The sequence below is a fragment of the Leiobunum rupestre genome, chromosome 10 (genome assembly GCF_980474605.1).
Source record: "Leiobunum rupestre chromosome 10, qqLeiRupe1.1.hap1, whole genome shotgun sequence".
In the NCBI taxonomy this organism is placed as follows: Eukaryota; Metazoa; Arthropoda; class Arachnida; order Opiliones; family Sclerosomatidae; genus Leiobunum; species Leiobunum rupestre.
Genome location: NC_143393.1, coordinates 23,347,437 through 23,366,426, shown reverse-complemented (window position 1 = coordinate 23,366,426; position 18,990 = coordinate 23,347,437). Strand labels below are relative to the sequence as shown.

The 18,990-nt window shown below is 40.9% G+C and overlaps 1 protein-coding gene across 2 annotated transcripts; it reads left to right on the top strand.

The window, feature by feature from the left end:
* Window positions 1-1,286: 1,286 nt before the first annotated feature.
* Sem1 (Suppressor of exocyst mutations 1) lies at window positions 1,287-2,141 on the top strand. Of its 2 annotated transcripts, XM_090160183.1 has the most exons (4): window positions 1,287-1,366; window positions 1,428-1,483; window positions 1,554-1,683; window positions 1,742-2,141. In XM_090160183.1, exon 4 carries the CDS (start codon window positions 1,794-1,796, stop codon window positions 2,073-2,075), a length of 282 nt encoding a protein of 93 aa, XP_090016309.1. In that variant the 5' UTR covers window positions 1,287-1,366; window positions 1,428-1,483; window positions 1,554-1,683; window positions 1,742-1,793; the 3' UTR covers window positions 2,076-2,141. The 2 variants fall into 2 exon arrangements, with proteins under 2 accessions (XP_090016309.1, XP_090016308.1); XM_090160182.1 differs by having other exon boundaries at window positions 1,309-1,483.
* The last annotated feature ends 16,849 nt before the right edge of the window (window positions 2,142-18,990 follow it).

The window sequence follows — 18,990 nt, the reverse complement described above, 5'->3', positions numbered from 1 at the left end:
GAACCACCTTGGGCGTTTTAATCCCTGTGCTTCGTACTTTTTGGGTGGTTCTACTATACCAACCAGTGATTCTCCGGTGCGCGATCTCGGAGTTTGGGTGGACTCCTCCCTCAACTTCAGTCACCACTGCACAAAAGCTGTTAAAAAGATTAATTCTATCACCGGCTTGACGCGTCGCTCTTTTTATTTTCGCTCCCCACGGCTGATACGTACCTTGTACAACTCCCTTGTCTTGCCCTATATCAACTTTGGATCCGAAGTGTGGAGCCCGCCCCTTCAAGGTGACCGGGACAACCTTACAAAAGCCCACAACTGTTTTACTAAACTCACTAAGGGCCTCTAGGGCCTTCCTCCGGTTGCGCGGAATGAGGCCCTCAAACTGAACTCCCCGCTTCTCAGACACGCGGTTAATGACCTGGTGTGTATCATTATTCTGGGTTAAGTTAGAAGAAACCACCTATGGACTGTGAGAAGGATGATAAAATACGCGAAAAAGTAGATTAGTCCATAATTAAAAGGGATAATATAGCTAAATCCTAAATCATCATTATTCTGGAGCATGTGGTCGGGTCAGTCTGCTCTCCAGTTGTCCGCTTTCTTCAAATTAGACACTCTTCGCAAGACCAGAGGTCATGCAGCAAAAATATTCAAACCACGGGCCCGGACCAAACAACGTCAATGGCACCTTGCTTTCCGTGCTATCCAAACTTGGAACTCCCTCCCCGCAGATGTACTTTCTGCTCAATCTCGTTGGACTCCGCTGCCGCACTCGGGAGTTTCTCCATTCTACCGTTTAATTTTTTTCCCTTGCTTTTCCACCTGTGGGTTATATACAAGCTATTCTAGCTTCGTAACTTGTATTTTTCTTAATAATAAATAAATAAATAAATGTCCAAGCTTCAGAATAAAGGGAGTAGGAACATAACCAACAATAATATAAGTACACTACAAAAGAGAGATACGATAATTTCAACGGCGCTGCGTACTATATAGTACGCTATTTTCAATAATTCAGCCACGACTTACGATAATATTTTAATTTGACAGAAAACCGATGAAAACTGCGACGTCTTAATATGATATTTTACAAATATGCTAAACTTTATTTAAGCGTTATGAAAAAAATTATCGTAAACATAATTTAGATCCAGTTTTATATCAATATTCCCACAAAATTCAGATTTACCGCCAATTTTCAAGTGTACGATATTTTTCTTTCTGCAATCGATAGTTTTTTGCCCATTGTACGATAATTTAATTTTCAATATCTGGCAACACTGCTGACCAGTCAAACCATTATCCAAACTCTGACTTGCGAAAATTGGGACTCGCTGTCTTTTGTGTTTATCAAGTACTTACTTTCCAAGTAATAATTAACTATTTAAAGTTTTTTTTGTCAAAGATTTTTATAATAATTTGACTTTAAGAAATAAACCTAACCGAGAAGACGGAATCGGCAAGATTAAGGGAGAAAGCCTTTCGGGTAAGTTGAATTTCTAAGGCTTAGTGTAATCGTAATTTGCTTTTAAGTAAACGATTTAATTTAATTGTAGCTTAAAACATTAAAAGTACTCGATTCAGAATTATCTGGCACAAAACCAGCCACTGTCATCTATAAGCAACAGCCAAACAGTTTGATCTGTTTCCTTGACAATTTAAAGAACATAAAATCAGAAGTCAAAAGTAAGTGATTAGATTTAAAATAGAGAACAGAATAACCTTAATTTTTTTAATTTTACAGAAGAAATTAAAGATTTAGAAGCGGAATTAGTGAGGAAAGATCATTAATAGCCATGTCTTCAGCAGTAAGCGGATCAGCGTCTACCAGTGGTAGTGCGGATAAGAGTAAGAACAAGGTAGATTTGGGACTTCTAGAAGAAGACGACGAATTTGAGGAATTTCCCGCTGAGGATTGGACAGGGAAAGCGGAAGATGATCAAGAAGTTAATGTTTGGGAAGATAATTGGGATGATGACAATGTAGAGGATGATTTTAGTTTGCAGTTAAGAGTGGAATTGGAAAAGAGGGGTTTCAAAGTTAATGGCCAACCTCCATCCGATGCGAAGATGCAATGACGCCCTGTTTTCTTGATTTAATGTTTTTTTCTTCGTACTTATCAATTAAAATATTCATTTAACATATTTTTTCCCATTATTTAATATTTAACACATTGAAATAAGACTATATTACATGTTAATTATACAATTACATTTTGAGTGAAAATCCTTTCCACAGAAACATTCTTAATCTTACGGATTTTGTATGTCTATAATTTCTATCAGAATCCAAACAATTTGGCCATGTCCCATAAAGCGTTTCTCATTATAAAAAGTTGATTAAGCTACATACACTACTGAAACACTATGTTAGACTGTACTTCATAAGTATGGCTTTTTGTTAAATCATTCAGAGATGGTCATCATCAAAGAAAGAAATTGGCTCCAAGCTACGAAATTAATTCCAATTCAAAAGTTGTTCCCCGTCATATTTTATGGTTAACTAGCTTTGACTCGATCTGATTTGCGAAATAGGAAGTTGAGCAATGTTAGGCCAAAATCAAGAAGGCCGTTAAGTTGATAACGTGTTAAAGACGATGTTCAACTGATACCTTTAAAAGTACTCTTGTTAGAGTACTGGAATTTGTTAGACAACCTCATCGTGGTTGAGGGTCTTTAATTTGAAAATTTCAGCTCCCAAATTCGTCTTCTACACGTTATCAATTTAACGACCGTCTTGTTTTTGGCCTAACATTTCTCGACTTCCTATTTCGCAAATCAGATCGAGTCAAAGATAGTTAACCATAAAATGTGACGGGGAACAACTTTCTAATTGGAACCAACTTCGTAACTCTTACGGTTCTCAAGTTAATTTTCGAACGACCTTGAAGACATGGTTCAAGGTCATTGAAATTTTCATAGTTGGGTGACCCCCTGAGCGCTCTATAACAACCTAAAATTTCAAAATCGTAGCTAAAACACATTTTGAGATATTCACCCTGGTCCATTTTTTAGTTAACATCCTGTATAGCTTCTGTTATATAGTTGTGTAAAGTGTAAACCCTATCAGAATTTTTTTCTCCAAAGTTTAAGATATGTTGGAGCATGTGGCATCTAGACCTTAACCAGTAGTGTAATGGTAAACATTTAGGTGCCGTCCAGCGTTGCCAGCCTGATCGAATAGAATTATCGTACCAACACCCGAAAATTATCGTATTTCAGTTCTATTTATCGTACGCTTCAAAAATATCTAGAGGTCTGACTAGCGAGTAGAAAAGGGGTGCGAAATTAAAAGAGGGAACGGTTCTTCCCTCTCTTTAGACATAGAGGAATAGAGAATCACCGGCAGCGTTGCCATACGTACTATAATTATGGTACAAATACCATTTTGCATAATATTATAAATTGTACTATTTTTTTGAGAGCGTACTATAATTTAGCGTCAAAACTGGTATTTTTCAACAACGTACATAACAAAAACTCATTCCTACTGAATTATCGTACAATTGGCAATATCGTACGTTGTAATATCGTACATCCTACTGAATTATCGTACAATTGCCGATATCGTACGTTGTGATATCGTACATCGTACGGAAGGTGAAATTATCGTACAAAACGATAATTATCGTACGGGTTGGCAACGCTGGTGCCGTCTCGCACATATGTACACCTCCCGCGACCACCTCATAGTCTAAAATAGTGTTTTTTTTTTTTTGAGATACACACACATCGGTGTCGACCCGAGGCCCTAGACACCAGCACACACACAATAACTGATTAATCAGGGCGCGATATGTGTAACGGCCACGCCAACGGGGGGATACGTGGGGACAGGGGTGGGGACACCCTTGGCGGAAGTATTCCGACCACCCGTTAGGGGATTGGTGGTCATCCTCACACGGCCATCCACAAACTCTGCCTCCCGGACGCCTGGGATTACAGGAGTGAGCCACTACTCCCAGCTAGTCTAAAATAGTGTTGTTAATTTTCCGAAAATATAAAATGCGGAAAATTTCCGCAAATCGGAAATATAAAAAATTTTAAATTTTACTTTTTAGGGTTTTTTAATGTTTTTAACTTTTTATCGATATAAAATGTCTAATATCAGTAAACATACTACAAAACATTAATAGTGTTACATTGTTAATCAGTTTAAACTAGTCTAGAGGTTTAGTTTTACTTTCAGATTCGAAAAAATGAGGTGAAAATGCCGCTTTATTTAAAGTGTTGGTTGCACGAAAAATCGATAGTAATAAAAACAAATGAATGTGGGCTTGTTTTGAAGCCTAGAACGTTCTCTTTCCAAAAATGTCATTGTCGAAACAAATTTCCAAGCCTAAGTGTATTAACTTTGAGTCCGAAACTGACCTTTTTCGCTCCTCAAAATCCTGAAATATTCGGCGAATTTCTCTCCTCCGTAGCACGAGCAATTTGGGGCAAATCAGAGCTGTAGTTTTATTCATAAAATAGAAGGAACTGAAGTGGAGGGATTCTGTTTACTTGTAGAAGTTTTCAAACCAGAGGTTTTTAATCGGAATATTTTTTTTTACGCGCGCACTACCCGACGTTTAACAAATAACTTACGAGGAGCCTTCGGTTTCAATATCGTGTTTCTACTACCAGAGAGGGTAAAGTCGCTTCGCTACTGAGAGGCGTCTCTTCCTATTCCCGCAATGTTAAAATTTCGTTACCAGTTTTTGACGCACGCGCGAATAGAAGAAATTACAAATGAAGTCCAGGATCCCACTACCAGGGTGCTACAGGGTGTCGTTAGTTAAAAATTTTTAGAGATTTTTGTTACATCCGCAATGTGGCACCGATTATTTTCCGAATTCTGATACTAAAAAATTTAAATAAAATGTGAAATGGTTGTTTCATGTGAATTTATGACGCAAGTAAGTACAACTAATTATTTTTAAATATTATATTTGAATATTGAAGTGTCAATTCTTTTTAACAGCCTAAAATAATGGGAAACATAAATAGCCAAGGCCTAACAACAATAACAATAGAAATTAATATATTGGAAATGAAATAAGATCAAATAACTTAATGAAAATAAATAAGAAATAAATATATAAGATAGAGCTTCGAAGTAGTTAAAAAAAGACGAATATGAGGTATCTTCATCAATTTCCTGTCCAGTCTTTTTCTTTTCTGTGTCTTTTTGTAATCATGATCAAGATCTTGTTTTTTCAGGGCATTGTGTATGTAAAACTCAACGAAGTAACTTATCATGTTTTGAAATACAGTCGGACATGTTGAATCTATTGAAGCTTGAAACCAAGTCTTGTCAATTCGACATGTAATAAATTTTTCCATACGCTCTTTGACATTTGTCATGTGAGATAGTAGTTTAAAGCTAGTATCAAATACCTCATTTGTTTCTGTAATAATCTTTAAAAAATTGTCAGTAGGTACTATAAGGCTACCAAAAGAAGAGTTCTTTGTTGTTTTGAAAAACTTGAAGAAGAAGAGCACATTTAAAGGATCGCTCTTTTTGAGTTGGCTGAGGCAAGAGGAGCATTGGTGGTTTGAAAAACCGATGGATTAAATATCCTGATATATAGCTAAGGACATTTTGTTTAAGTAGATTTGGACTCTCAATTTAATTGCATATGCTCTGTTCGAATGTGTTTAGAAGATGATGACAATTGCGTGTTTAAATTTAAAGTTCTTTTACCATTGTGATTAACAACTAAAGTAATGTAATTTATTAAAATTATTTATTATTGAGATAGACAGTTTCAAATTTCAATTACCATTTTCTGAATTTTCGCATGAAATACTGTTGGACAAAGTGTAATTATGTTCATCTAGAACATTCAGTGTGTTTTCCTCTGAAATTGGTTGTGATGCGTTTGTGACCAACGCGCTTTCTTCCAACCCATGTTCATATGTGGCGTATGGATATGCTATACATTTTAGTATATTAATTGTCAGTAAATTTTTTAAACGACATTAAGAGCCCTTAGATGTTTTTCTTTACCTTCACTAACTGTACTGGAAAATGAGTAGTGTTCATAAAATATTGTTGGCACAGCTGATGGTATTAGACTATTTTTAATTTTAATATTCATAACACTATCGTCAGTGAAATGATTAGAGCAAAACCTATGGTTAAAGTGTAGGTATTCCGTTGTTTTATTTGTCAGTTTCTCGTTTTTTACATTATTCAACTATGATAGGGAACTGAAATTTCAATAAGAAAGTTAAAGTAAAAATAAACCCATGTAAAAAACACGTATTCACCGTTCTTTTTCCCTTGGAAACTTGAAAAATGATAATCGAGAATTCTTATTTTTCGTATTAGAACAATTTACGGCGGAACACGATGGTCCGGGCATATTTAAAACATTTAAAAACTACTTAAAATGTAAATTAAAAACTAATCAATTTTTGCGTCGTCCTAAACTGAATATTGAATCGCGCGCTAGGACTTCCGGATACTCTTGCAGCGCCATCAAACGTTCGGATCCTATGGGCATTTTCGCGGCAAAAAATAAATACGGATTTTTGAACGAGAGACGCCTCTCAGTAGCGAAGCGACTTTACCCTCTCTGCTACTACGTAGGCTTGTGTATGCCTATTTCAATTACTACTGCGTAGGACTTTTTTCCTGGGTGTTAAATCAACCTGCTTTTAATCCCAGATGTAAAGAAATGTTTTACAGGCAATTAGCCAATGATACGCTTCGCATTTTCTGACGTCATGGGTGCCGAGAAAGTCTGGATATCGCCGCAAAACTCGATTTCCACCATTTCGACTTCTTTTTATAATAATTCAAAGACCACTTAACCGATTTTGATGAAATTGTCTGTACTTCCAATAAAATTTTTGCTCTTTCTAATGAATCATTAATTAGCCATAGCTAAAATTTCGTGCAACCAACACTTTAAATATGTAAACAATGACTAATCATGGAATGAAAACTTTTTTAAATTTTTTCGGAAAAATACTGAAAATTTCCCGAAAAAGGCCTTGGTCATTTTCCGGAAAATTTTCCAACTTACAAAACTAGTCTAAAATAAAAGTTTTGTTAGAATTTTTTTAATATATATACAGGATGTCCACCAAAAACCGATCCAGAGCTAATAATTGAAAAGCTATTTTGGCTAGGGATTTGATATTTTTAGATCGCATAGCACGCGCAGGGGGTCAATAACTTATATCATAAGTCTATTATATTATTCTAACAATATTATACACTTATGCTGATATTAAACTCAATGACCTTGATCCATGTCCTGAAGGTCATTCAAAAATCAAAATCTATACAACTTGTGGAATGTAATAGTGTATCCAGCTTTACTATCAGGGAGGATAAAGGTGTCGTTAATTACGCGCTCAAAATGTCCAAAGCAGTGCTTCCACTTGGACAATCTCATATCTCCCTCTGTCGGTTCTAATAAATCCTTTTTTATCCCTTTCACAATTTTTTTTAACTAAAACAATAAGATTTATAATACTTAGGCCTTATATAAAGAAAAAAATTTCTTAAAAATATTTTAAAATCTATGACACACTTCCGAATCCCAGTTAATTTCATTCGTAGATTCCAATAACGGTAGAGGTGCGGTATTTGAAGTACTAAACCAAAATATTTCTAGCGAAAATTGGGAAAATTCCCAAAATCCTTAATTTTCCCTTTTCCCCTCTCTTCCAAAATAGATCGGAAAATCCCTAAAAAGGGATGAAGTGATGGCGTTTAAATCGTACTTGTCCCGTATTGGGTCCTCCTTGATTTTACCCCCATGGTCAGCCCCCCTGGAGTCTCGGTTCCCTATATAATAATATTAGAAAAACCTGCTAGTGTAACAGGTTAACTTTGATACCTTTCCGATACCTATAGTGACGTCACAAGAAGAAAAAATCGTTCTACAAATGTTACGTTTTTTTCTGATACAGAATAAACGCTTCAATAAAACATTTTCAAGGAAATTGCCAAGAAGTAACATATAATAATAATAATAATAATAATCAGCTAGGCTAATACCGAAGGCACCACCTTAGGCCTAAGTCATCAAGCGACTTTTGAAGCCATTAATTCAGGTGGCCGGGTTACAATGCGAGAGCCAGGACCTACAAGTCACTGTTTTTATAGTGCTTGCTAAAAAGTGTTCCCTTTTACAGTAGCGCCGCCAGGATTCTTTTAGGCTGGACATTTGTCACATTTCGGGGGCTTATTAAAACATAAAAAAAGGTGTCAATTGAACAAAAAATATTTATTTTCAGTTATATTATAATTTGGAATATTACAATCAATATTTTTTTTAAAACAATGAAAGCAAGTCTTCTATTTTTTTTTATTGATCCACAACAAGCATCGGATTATCTCTAAAGGCTGGTTTTCACTTGGGCCACGGCCAACATCGATCTCTCGCGCTACAGCGGCCATCTCATACGTTGACGTTTCTGTGTTAACCTATGAGCAAAAGATATGTATGACGTCAGCGCCCCTAGCGGATTATTATTTTTAGTATAGTTTTTACATTGAAGTCAATATAACAACCGAGCGTGGCGCTGAACTCCTACACGTTATAGTACAGTTTATAGGGGCAAAATCCTTGCTCGCGCAAATAGGCATAAACCGTCTTTGCACGTATTTGCCAAAGAATTATTCCTATCAGCAACACCACACAAGGATAACGCAACCCGTCAAAAGTCTTGCATTTTCTTGTGTACGTTTTTCATTGGCTAGACGCTTTAGCGCCTGGTGCCGTCGGAAGGGGAAAATTCGGAAATTGTCTTCCCCCCGCCCGTAAAACGTTCAGCGTAAAGGCTCGTGACGCTTGTCCAATGAAATTTGTACACAACACTGCGTTAGCATGTTTAAAGGCTAGCTGCGTTCTCCTTGTGTTTGTTGTTCCTAGATGACAGTGAATTAGTAGTTTCGAGAATTTCGTCTAAGACGACAAGCGTTAAAATATAGCCAAAATTTTGTAGGCTAATTGCTTTATGTATATTTTCAATTTTAAAATAATCATTCCCTTTTTTCTGTTAGCTTTGGGGAATTTTTAAAGTTTCTTTGTAGCCTTATTCTTTTGGCGCATGTAGGAAATATTAACACCGATGTACCGAATTGCTTTGAAAGTTATACACTGCTTGAAGAAGTCCAAGCAATTCTCTTATTTCAGAAATATTCGTACAGCAATCAACAAGTATTAAATTAAGTCCGTGTGCGTAACAGTGTACATAAACCCCAACCACGGATTCCATTGAAACGTGAACTCCTGATATATCGCTAGACGTTACGATGGCACCTAAGAGCAGCAAACAGCACCGCACACAATTAGAACGCAACCTGTCAAAAGTCGGGCATTTTCTTGTGTACATTTCTTATTGGTTAGACTCTTTAGCACCTGTTTCCGTAAAACGTTCGGCGTAAAGGTTCGTCCAATGAAATTTGTACACAACCCTTCATTAGCATTTTTTAAGGCTAGCTGCGTTCTCCATGTGTGGGGTGCTGTGTTTGTTGCTCCTAACTGGCACCATCGTAACTTTGTGCAAAGTAATTTGAAGTGACTAGACCACTGTCACTTATTAGTTGAATAATAGCTAATGTAATTAATATCGAATCAAAATTAAGCATATCAGCAAAACCAAGAAATCTTTCATTGATATTACCCTGTTAAGTATACCTTATACATACGCACAGTTGTTCCAATCCTCCATTATATCTTCATCTGCTATAACAAAACCCAAATTCATTCTCATTTACAATCACTTTTTGAACCAATTAGTTCTACCTTCTAGAATTTTCGAATATTGTTGTAGTGAAGAGAGTAAAGACTAGGACGTCTCAAAACCCGGAGCCGGCATTCTCGAAAAAGACTTGAGCGGAGCGTGGGCGCTACGATAATCGTGAATTACGGAGTTGTCGAAGATTTGTATAACTTTAGTAATGTCGTATTTACGTTAATTGAACATTAATACCAAAAGAAAACTAAACGTATTTTATTAAGCTACAAACAATTTATTAGTACAAATAGTACAATTACAACATTAGTAATTTAAGTCTTTCTAGTTCTTTTTTTGGCGGATAAGCCGCTCTTATTGTTTACTTTTAAAAGCCGGTCCACTCTTTATTTTTCGCTTAAATTATATCCTGAACGGCAGTGCCTTGTCCCCCCTCTCTTTTCTTGTCCCCCCCTCTCTCGCGGCGAAGGTCTCCCTCTCTTCCGGACATTACCGCGAATTTCCCTCTCTCTTCTCCGTCTCGTTCAGAGTCCCTTTCTCTTCTCCCCCAAGTGCGACACACACACATACCCTCACACACACACACACACACACACAGCCAACTTTCCCATTGAAGTCACCACAGTGAGAGTTCCAATCACTCGCTTCCCTCGTTCGCTCCGCTCAATTATTTTATTTCCACCAGCAATATATAAACAATACCTTGCGGGTCCTGGCTCTCGGTAATAACTTGGCGATTTCCTGGGATGATGATTTATTTAAGCGCCTATTCTGACAAGTTTAATTAACCATCATTGATTTAAATTTCAATTTTTTTTCGATAACGGGTGGGCATACTTATATCCCATATCTCATATGAACTCCCGCTTAAATTAAGGGGCTGTTCACAAATTATGTACTGCAAATAATAAACTTTTCCGACACCCCTCTCAACCCTAAATATCCAAATAAAAAGCGGTGGCGATCTGAAAAAAATTCCCGTAGGGGGCGGAGTCATTATTTTTTATTAAAGTATTTTTGTGCTTAAAACTTAGGCCAGAAAATGTACAGCTCTAAATATTTAACACTATATTTCTTTAAAAAACTTGTTCTTTCTAATACCTCATCCGTCAATGAATTCATTGATACCAAAATTTAAGATAAATGCTAGATCATTAAGCCTTACTTCGATAAAAAGCCTGATTCGGACAGTGACATTATAAAATTATCCCTTGGGGCTATTTATCCCAAATTTTATTTCTGTGTGGGCTCAGCCATCGTATGTTTTTCCCTGTTGGTGCCTGAGCCCCAGATCCACCACTGCTAATAAATACTCAAACCCCCTCAATTATAACAACAATATTAAGCTTAAAATCATTAAATTTATTTAAAAATTAGGCCTAATTATTGGTTTTACCATAAGTTAATGATACCTCTAAGTAGACAAATGGCTATGCTGCCTATGGCGGATATGCTTGTCCAAATCGACCTATGTCTCTCCGTACTGCGTATCAAAGTAGCCTTAACATACACTTGGAACTGATTGCTGTCCGTCGGAAGCCAAAGGAGTTTAGGGAAAAGGGGAGCTTCGGAAAGCGACTCTAGATAAAAGATTGCTGTCCGTCGGAAGCCAAACGAGTTTAGGGAAAAGGGGAGCTTCGGAAAGCGACTCTAGAGGAAAGATTGCTGAAAGCGACTCTAGAGGAAAGATTGCTGTCCGTCGGAAGCCAAAGGAGTTGGGGGGAAAGGGGAGCTTCGGAAAGCGACTCTAGAGAAAAGAAAGCTGTCCGTCGGAAGCCAAAGGAGTTGGGGGGAAAGGGGAGCTTCGGAAAGCGACTCCAGAGGAAAGATTGCTGTCCGTCAGAAGCCAAAGGAGTTGGGGGGAAAGGAGAGCTTCGGAAAGCGACTCTAGAGGAAAGATTGCTGTCCGTCGGAAGCCAAAGGAGTTGGGGGGAAAGGGGAGCTTCGGAAAGCGACTCTAGAGGAAAGATTGCTGTCCGTCGGAAGCCAAAGGAGTTGGGGGGAAAGGGGAGCTTCGGAAAGCGACTCTAGAGGAAAGATTGCTGTCCGTCGGAAGCCAAAGGAGTTGGGGGGAAAGGGGAGCTTCGGAAAGCGACTCTAGAGGAAAGATTGCTGTCCGTCGGAAGCCAAAGGAGTTGGGGGGAAAGGGGAGCTTCGGAAAGCGACTCTAGAGGAAAGATTGCTGTCCGTCGGAAGCCAAAGTAGTTGGGGGGAAAAGGGGAGCTTCGGAAAGCGACTCTAGAGAAAAGATTGCTGTCCGTCGGAAGCCAAAGGAGTTGGGGGGAAAGGGGAGCTTCGGAAAGCGACTCTAGAAAAAAGATTGCTGTCCGTCGGAAGCCAAAGGAGTTGGGGGGAAAGGGGAGCTTCGGAAAGCGACTCTAGATAAAAGATTGCTGTCCGTCGGAAGCCAAACGAGTTTAGGGAAAAGGGGAGCTTCGGAAAGCGACTCTAGAGGAAAGATTGCTGAAAGCGACTCTAGAGGAAAGATTGCTGTCCGTCGGAAGCCAAAGGAGTTGGGGGGAAAGGGGAGCTTCGGAAAGCGACTCTAGAGAAAAGAAAGCTGTCCGTCGGAAGCCAAAGGAGTTGGGGGGAAAGGGGAGCTTCGGAAAGCGACTCCAGAGGAAAGATTGCTGTCCGTCAGAAGCCAAAGGAGTTGGGGGGAAAGGAGAGCTTCGGAAAGCGACTCTAGAGGAAAGATTGCTGTCCGTCGGAAGCCAAAGGAGTTGGGGGGAAAGGGGAGCTTCGGAAAGCGACTCTAGAGGAAAGATTGCTGTCCGTCGGAAGCCAAAGGAGTTGGGGGGAAAGGGGAGCTTCGGAAAGCGACTCTAGAGGAAAGATTGCTGTCCGTCGGAAGCCAAAGGAGTTGGGGGGAAAGGGGAGCTTCGGAAAGCGACTCTAGAGGAAAGATTGCTGTCCGTCGGAAGCCAAAGGAGTTGGGGGGAAAGGGGAGCTTCGGAAAGCGACTCTAGAGGAAAGATTGCTGTCCGTCGGAAGCCAAAGTAGTTGGGGGGAAAAGGGGAGCTTCGGAAAGCGACTCTAGAGAAAAGATTGCTGTCCGTCGGAAGCCAAAGGAGTTGGGGGGAAAGGGGAGCTTCGGAAAGCGACTCTAGAAAAAAGATTGCTGTCCGTCGGAAGCCAAAGGAGTTGGGGGGAAAGGGGAGCTTCGGAAAGCGACTCTAGAAAAAAGATTGCTGTCCGTCGGAAGCCAAAGGAGTTGGGGGGAAAGGGGAGCTTCGGAAAGCGACTCCAGAGGAAAGATTGCTGTCCGTCGGAAGCCAAAGGAGTTGGGGGGAAAGGGGAGCTTCGGAAAGCGACTCTAGAGGAAAGATTGCTGTCCGTCGGAAGCCAAAGGAGTTGGGGGGAAAGGGGAGCTTCGGAAAGCGACTCTAGAGGAAAGATTGCTGTCCGTCGGAAGCCAAAGGAGTTGGGGGGAAAGGGGAGCTTCGGAAAGCGACTCTAGAGGAAAGATTGCTGTCCGTCGGAAGCCAAAGGAGTTGGGGGGAAAAGGGGAGCTTCGGAAAGCGACTCTAGAGAAAAGATTGCTGTCCGTCGGAAGCCAAAGGAGTTGGGGGGAAAGGGGAGCTTCGGAAAGCGACTCCAGAGGAAAGATTGCTGTCCGTCGGAAGCCAAAGGAGTTGGGGGGAAAGGAGAGCTTCGGAAAGTGACTCTAGAGGAAAGATTGCTGTCCGTCGGAAGCCAAAGGAGTTGGGGGGAAAGGGGAGCTTCGGAAAGCGACTCTAGAGGAAAGATTGCTGTCCGTCGGAAGCCAAAGGAGTTGGGGGGAAAAGGGGAGCTTCGGAAAGCGACTCTAGAGAAAAGATTGCTGTCCGTCGGAAGCCAAAGGAGTTGGGGGGAAAGGGGAGCTTCGGAAAGCGACTCTAGAGGAAAGATTGCTGTCCGTCGGAAGCCAAAGGAGTTGGGGGGAAAGGGGAGCTTCGGAAAGCAACTCTAGAGAAAAGATTGCTGTACGTCGGAAGCCAAAAGAGTTGGGGGGAAAGGGGAGCTTCGGAAAGCGACTCTAGAGGAAAGATTGCTGTCCGTCGGAAGCCAAAGGAGTTGGAGGGAAAAGGGGAGCTTCGGAAAGCGACTCTAGAGAAAAGATTGCTGTCCGTCGGAAGCCAAAGGAGTTGGGGGGAAAGGGGAGCTTCGGAAAGCGACTCTAGAGGAAAGATTGCTGTCCGTCGGAAGCCAAAGGAGTTGGGGGGAAAGGGGTGCTTCGGAAAGCGACTCTAGAGGAAAGATTGCTGTCCGTCGGAAGCCAAAGGAGTTGGGGGGAAAGGGGAGCTTCGGAAAGCGACTCTAGAGGAAAGATTGCTGTCCGTCGGAAGCCAAAGGAGTTGGGGGGAAAGGGGAGCTTCGGAAAGCGACTCTAGAGGAAAGATTGCTGTCCATCGGAAGCCAAAGGAGTTGGAGGGAAAAGGGGAGCTTCGAAAAGCGACTCTAGAGAAAAGATTGCTGTCCGTCGGAAGCCAAAGGAGTTGGGGGGAAAGGGGAGCTTCGGAAAGCGACTCTAGAGGAAAGATTGCTGTCCGTCGGAAGCCAAAGGAGTTGGGGGGAAAGGGGAGCTTCGGAAAGCGACTCTAGAGGAAAGATTGCTGTCCGTCGGAAGCCAAAGGAGTTGGGGGGAAAGGGGAGCTTCGGAAAGCGACTCTAGAGGAAAGATTGCTGTCCGTCGGAAGCCAAAGGAGTTGGGGGGAAAGGGGTGCTTCGGAAAGCGACTCTAGAGGAAAGATTGCTGTCCGTCGGAAGCCAAAGGAGTTGGGGGGAAAGGGGAGCTTCGGAAAGCGACTCTAGAGGAAAGATTGCTGTCCGTCGGAAGCCAAAGGAGTTGGGGGGAAAGGGGAGCTTCGGAAAGCGACTCTAGAGAAAAGATTGCTGTCCGTCGGAAGCCAAAGGAGTTGGGGGGAAAGGGGAGCTTCGGAAATCGACTCCAGAGGAAAGATTGCTGTCCGTCAGAAGCCAAAGGAGTTGGGGGGAAAGGAGAGCTTCGGAAAGCGACTCTAGAGGAAAGATTGCTGTCCGTCGGAAGCCAAAGGAGTTGGGGGGAAAGGGGAGCTTCGGAAAGCGACTCCAGAGAAAAGATTGCTGTCCGTCGGAAGCCAAAGGAGTTGGGGGGAAAGGGGAGCTTCGGAAAGCGACTCCAGAGGAAAGATTGCTGTCCGTCGGAAGCCAAAGGAGTTGGGGGGAAAGGAGAGCTTCGGAAAGCGACTCTAGAGGAAAGATTGCTGTCCGTCGGAAGCCAAAGGAGTTGGGGGGAAAGGGGTGCTTCGGAAAGCGACTCTAGAGGAAAGATTGCTGTCCGTCGGAAGCCAAAGGAGTTGGGGGGAAAGGGGAGCTTCGGAAAGCGACTCTAGAGGAAAGATTGCTGTCCGTCGGAAGCCAAAGGAGTTGGGGGGAAAGGGGAGCTTCGGAAAGCGACTCTAGAGGAAAGATTGCTGTCCGTCGGAAACCAAAGGAGTTGGGGGGAAAGGGGAGCTTCGAAAAGCGACTCTAGAGAAAAGATTGCTGTCCGTCGGAAGCCAAAGGAGTTGGGGGGAAAGGGGAGCTTCGGAAAGCGACTCTAGAGGAAAGATTGCTGTCCGTCGGAAGCCAAAGGAGTTGGGGGGAAAGGGGAGCTTCGGAAAGTGACTCTAGAGGAAAGATTGCTGTCCGTCGGAAGCCAAAGGAGTTGGGGGGAAAAGGGGAGCTTCGGAAAGCGACTCTAGAGAAAAGATTGCTGTCCGTCGGAAGCCAAAGGAGTTGGGGGGAAAGGGGAGCTTCGGAAAGCGACTCTAGAGGAAAGATTGCTGTCCGTCGGAAGCCAAAGGAGTTGGGGGGAAAGGGGAGCTTCGGAAAGCGACTCCAGAGGAAAGATTGCTGTCCGTCGGAAGCCAAAGGAGTTGGGGGGAAAGGAGAGCTTCGGAAAGCGACTCTAGAGGAAAGATTGCTGTCCGTCGGAAGCCAAAGGAGTTGGGGGGAAAGGGGAGCTTCGGAAAGCGACTCTAGAGGAAAGATTGCTGTCCGTCGGAAGCCAAAGGAGTTGGGGGGAAAAGGGGAGCTTCGGAAAGCGACTCTAGAGGAAAGATTGCTGTTCGTCGGAAGCCAAAGGAGTTGGGGGGAAAGGGGAGCTTCGGAAAGCGACTCTAGAGGAAAGATTGCTGTCCGTCGGAAGCCAAAGGAGTTGGGGGGAAAAGGGGAGCTTCGGAAAGCGACTCTAGAGGAAAGATTGCTGTTCGTCGGAAGCCAAAGGAGTTGGGGGGAAAGGGGAGCTTCGGAAAGCGACTCTAGAGGAAAGATTGCTGTCCGTCGGAAGCCAAAGGAGTTGGGGGGAAAAGGGGAGCTTCGGAAAGCGACTCTAGAGGAAAGATTGCTGTCCGTCGGAAGCCAAAGGAGTTGGGGGGAAAGGGGAGCTTCGGAAAGCGACTCTAGAGGAAAGATTGCTGTCCGTCGGAAGCCAAAGGAGTTGGAGGGAAAAGGGGAGCTTCGGAAAGCGACTCTAGAGAAAAGATTGCTGTCCGTCGGAAGCCAAAGGAGTTGGGGGGAAAGGGGAGCTTCGGAAAGCGACTCTAGAGGAAAGATTGCTGTCCGTCGGAAGCCAAAGGAGTTGGGGGAAAGGGGTGCTTCGGAAAGCGACTCTAGAGGAAAGATTGCTGTCCGTCGGAAGCCAAAGGAGTTGGGGGGAAAGGGGTGCTTCGGAAAGCGACTCTAGAGGAAAGATTGCTGTCCGTCGGAAGCCAAAGGAGTTGGGGGGAAAGGGGAGCTTCGGAAAGCGACTCTAGAGGAAAGATTGCTGTCCGTCGGAAGCCAAAGGAGTTGGGGGGAAAGGGGAGCTTCGGAAAGCGACTCTAGAGGAAAGATTGCTGTCCGTCGGAAGCCAAAGGAGTTGGGGGGAAAGGGGAGCTTCGGAAATTTTGGAGTTTGGCCCTGGGCGCCAAATTACCTCACTACGCCACTGCGACGACCTAGTATTACACAAGAGAAAAACAAATATTAAATTGCTAGTGTACCTTTAAATAATTGATGATTTAGGTTTCCGTATCAAATTATTATATGACGTTACATTTCGACGATACCTCTCCCCAATAACTTTAATAAGACTCGTACGACACCCCTTAAGCCGGGGTTTCATGCTAGCTTGTAGCCTGTTGCGTTCACAGTGACATCTACATTTGACCGTGTTTGTATAAAAATGTAAACAAGGTCACGATGATCTTTCAATTGACGAATCCAAATAATTGGCTTCTCATAAATCCGTTCGATTTATTTTTTTCTTGTTTTTCATTTTCTTTTATTTGTTTCATTGTCAATTTCACACTGGTGTCCATTGTGGGCTCCTGGTAATAATGGTAAACATTACAAATAAATATTTTCCGGTAACAGGCCGACCTCGTGATGGGCAACAAATTACAATTTACAACCAGTTTTCCATTGGCTGAATGTAGTCACGTAGCAGACGTTGAGCTTGAAACTTTCGCTTGTGCGTGAAAATATCTATAGCAGGATTTGATCGACGTTAGAAGCGAGACCCGATCTAGTTTCGCAAGAGCGCACAACTAGCGCAAAATACAAGCGTGTATGGAAATCGAAAAGCTAGTAGCGCTAACGTGTATTTTGAACTATTTCTAGCTCACGTCAAATTTTTACACGCCAAAAGCTTCTATGTAAACCCGGCTTTACTGCGTTAAGTGATCTGTGAACGTCCCCCGGGACCTAAGTAAGATCAGAAGTATATAAATTTTAAAATTGTTTAAAGTAATGGCTAAAGTTAAATTTACAAATATATAATAGTAGACAAAATTTTTTTTAATTAAAATAACCAAATAATAACATCATAATTTTTTATTTACGAGCCATTTTTAAAATTAAGTAAAATTATGATTTTGTTATTTTAATTAAAAATTTTAGTCATTAAGTATTTCGTCTCTATTATTATATATTTGTAAACAGAAGTAAGTAATATACCGTTGACTTTCTACACAGATAATGTTAGGCCCCGGAAAATTGGAGCCTTAGAAGGTAAATTAATTTTAGTGTCCTAAATGGACACTTCTTTTGTAAGACAAACTTCTGGTACGCGTGAATTTTCTACGAAATTTCAATCAAAACAAAGGAATTTCAATATTTTGGTCAGGGATACTTCTCGTGTGTGAGATATAATGCACTTCTGGTAAGAGTTAATGAAGGTAACCAATCAGTAAGAGCAAGAAAATGTTTTATTACTTCGGCTACGGAGCTGATTCATTTTTTTCTTGGTGAGGCTACACGCTAGGTGCTATATACGGCCCTGTTCCCATTATAAACAAGTTATTTCTTTGTAAAATATGTAACAATTCATATATAAAAATGGAGTTATTTTCTCATCAGTGGAAACAACTTATTTACACTTAACTATTGATATAACTGACTCAAGCCAGCAAAATTTGGTTTAAGTAGAGTTGAAAGAGGTTAGACATAGACAAGCGGCTAAAATACGCTCACAATGTTTGTCTTTTTTTTTTTGAAGAATTGAGTTGTAAGAAGGTAAACCTCACACAGAAAGGAGATCAACTGAGTATTTTTTTCATATTAACTTTTTCATTTCATTTTTTTCGACTATATAAAGTGCAGTGATTATTTTTTTTAACTCGTTTGCTACAATTCTTTTTGAAATTTCGGAAAAGAGCTAGGATTAACGAAAAAACGTGTTGAAATCTAATTTGAATTTCGAGAAAAATCTGTACACATTTATAATACGAAAAGCTGACATTTGCTGGGCAATAATGATATTAAAATTAGTTTAGTTTATCAGTAAATTATCTATTTGTTTTCTACTTTTCGTTAAACTGAAAAAAGAATTGTAGCGATTTGTTCAAAGTACTAAGGTGTTTTAATTTAGATTAATTTAATTGAAACCATCTCTTGTTATTTTTATATGACGCTGTCTTAGCGCGATTTTTTCATAATATTTTTTAATTCAATCAGAAAAATCATGTATTTATTTTCTTATTTGATGGTGCTGGGTATATTGGACAATGTTCAGCTCTTTTAACGCGGGATTAAGATTTGTTTTTGATAATGTTCATTTTTTTTTCACTTTAAAAAATTCCACTAAACTGCATAATAACTTTGATCTCAGTATTATGTTTTCAACACTTGGTTATCTATTTTTTTAAATATATTCACATATAAAGGAAAAATAGATTTTTGAAAGCGAAGAAGGCATTGTATTGCTTGACACTTAAAAACAAACTTGAAATTTATGAGCTTCGTTCAGGATTGAAACAGAAACGATTTTTATATTTTTACATTTTGTTTCCCTAATTTACATATTTGC

Bases quoted from the DNA above. Each gene is read 5' to 3' on its own strand.
- Sem1 (XM_090160183.1), top strand. From the start codon at position 1,794: ATGTCTTCAGCAGTAAGCGGATCAGCGTCTACCAGTGGTAGTGCGGAT.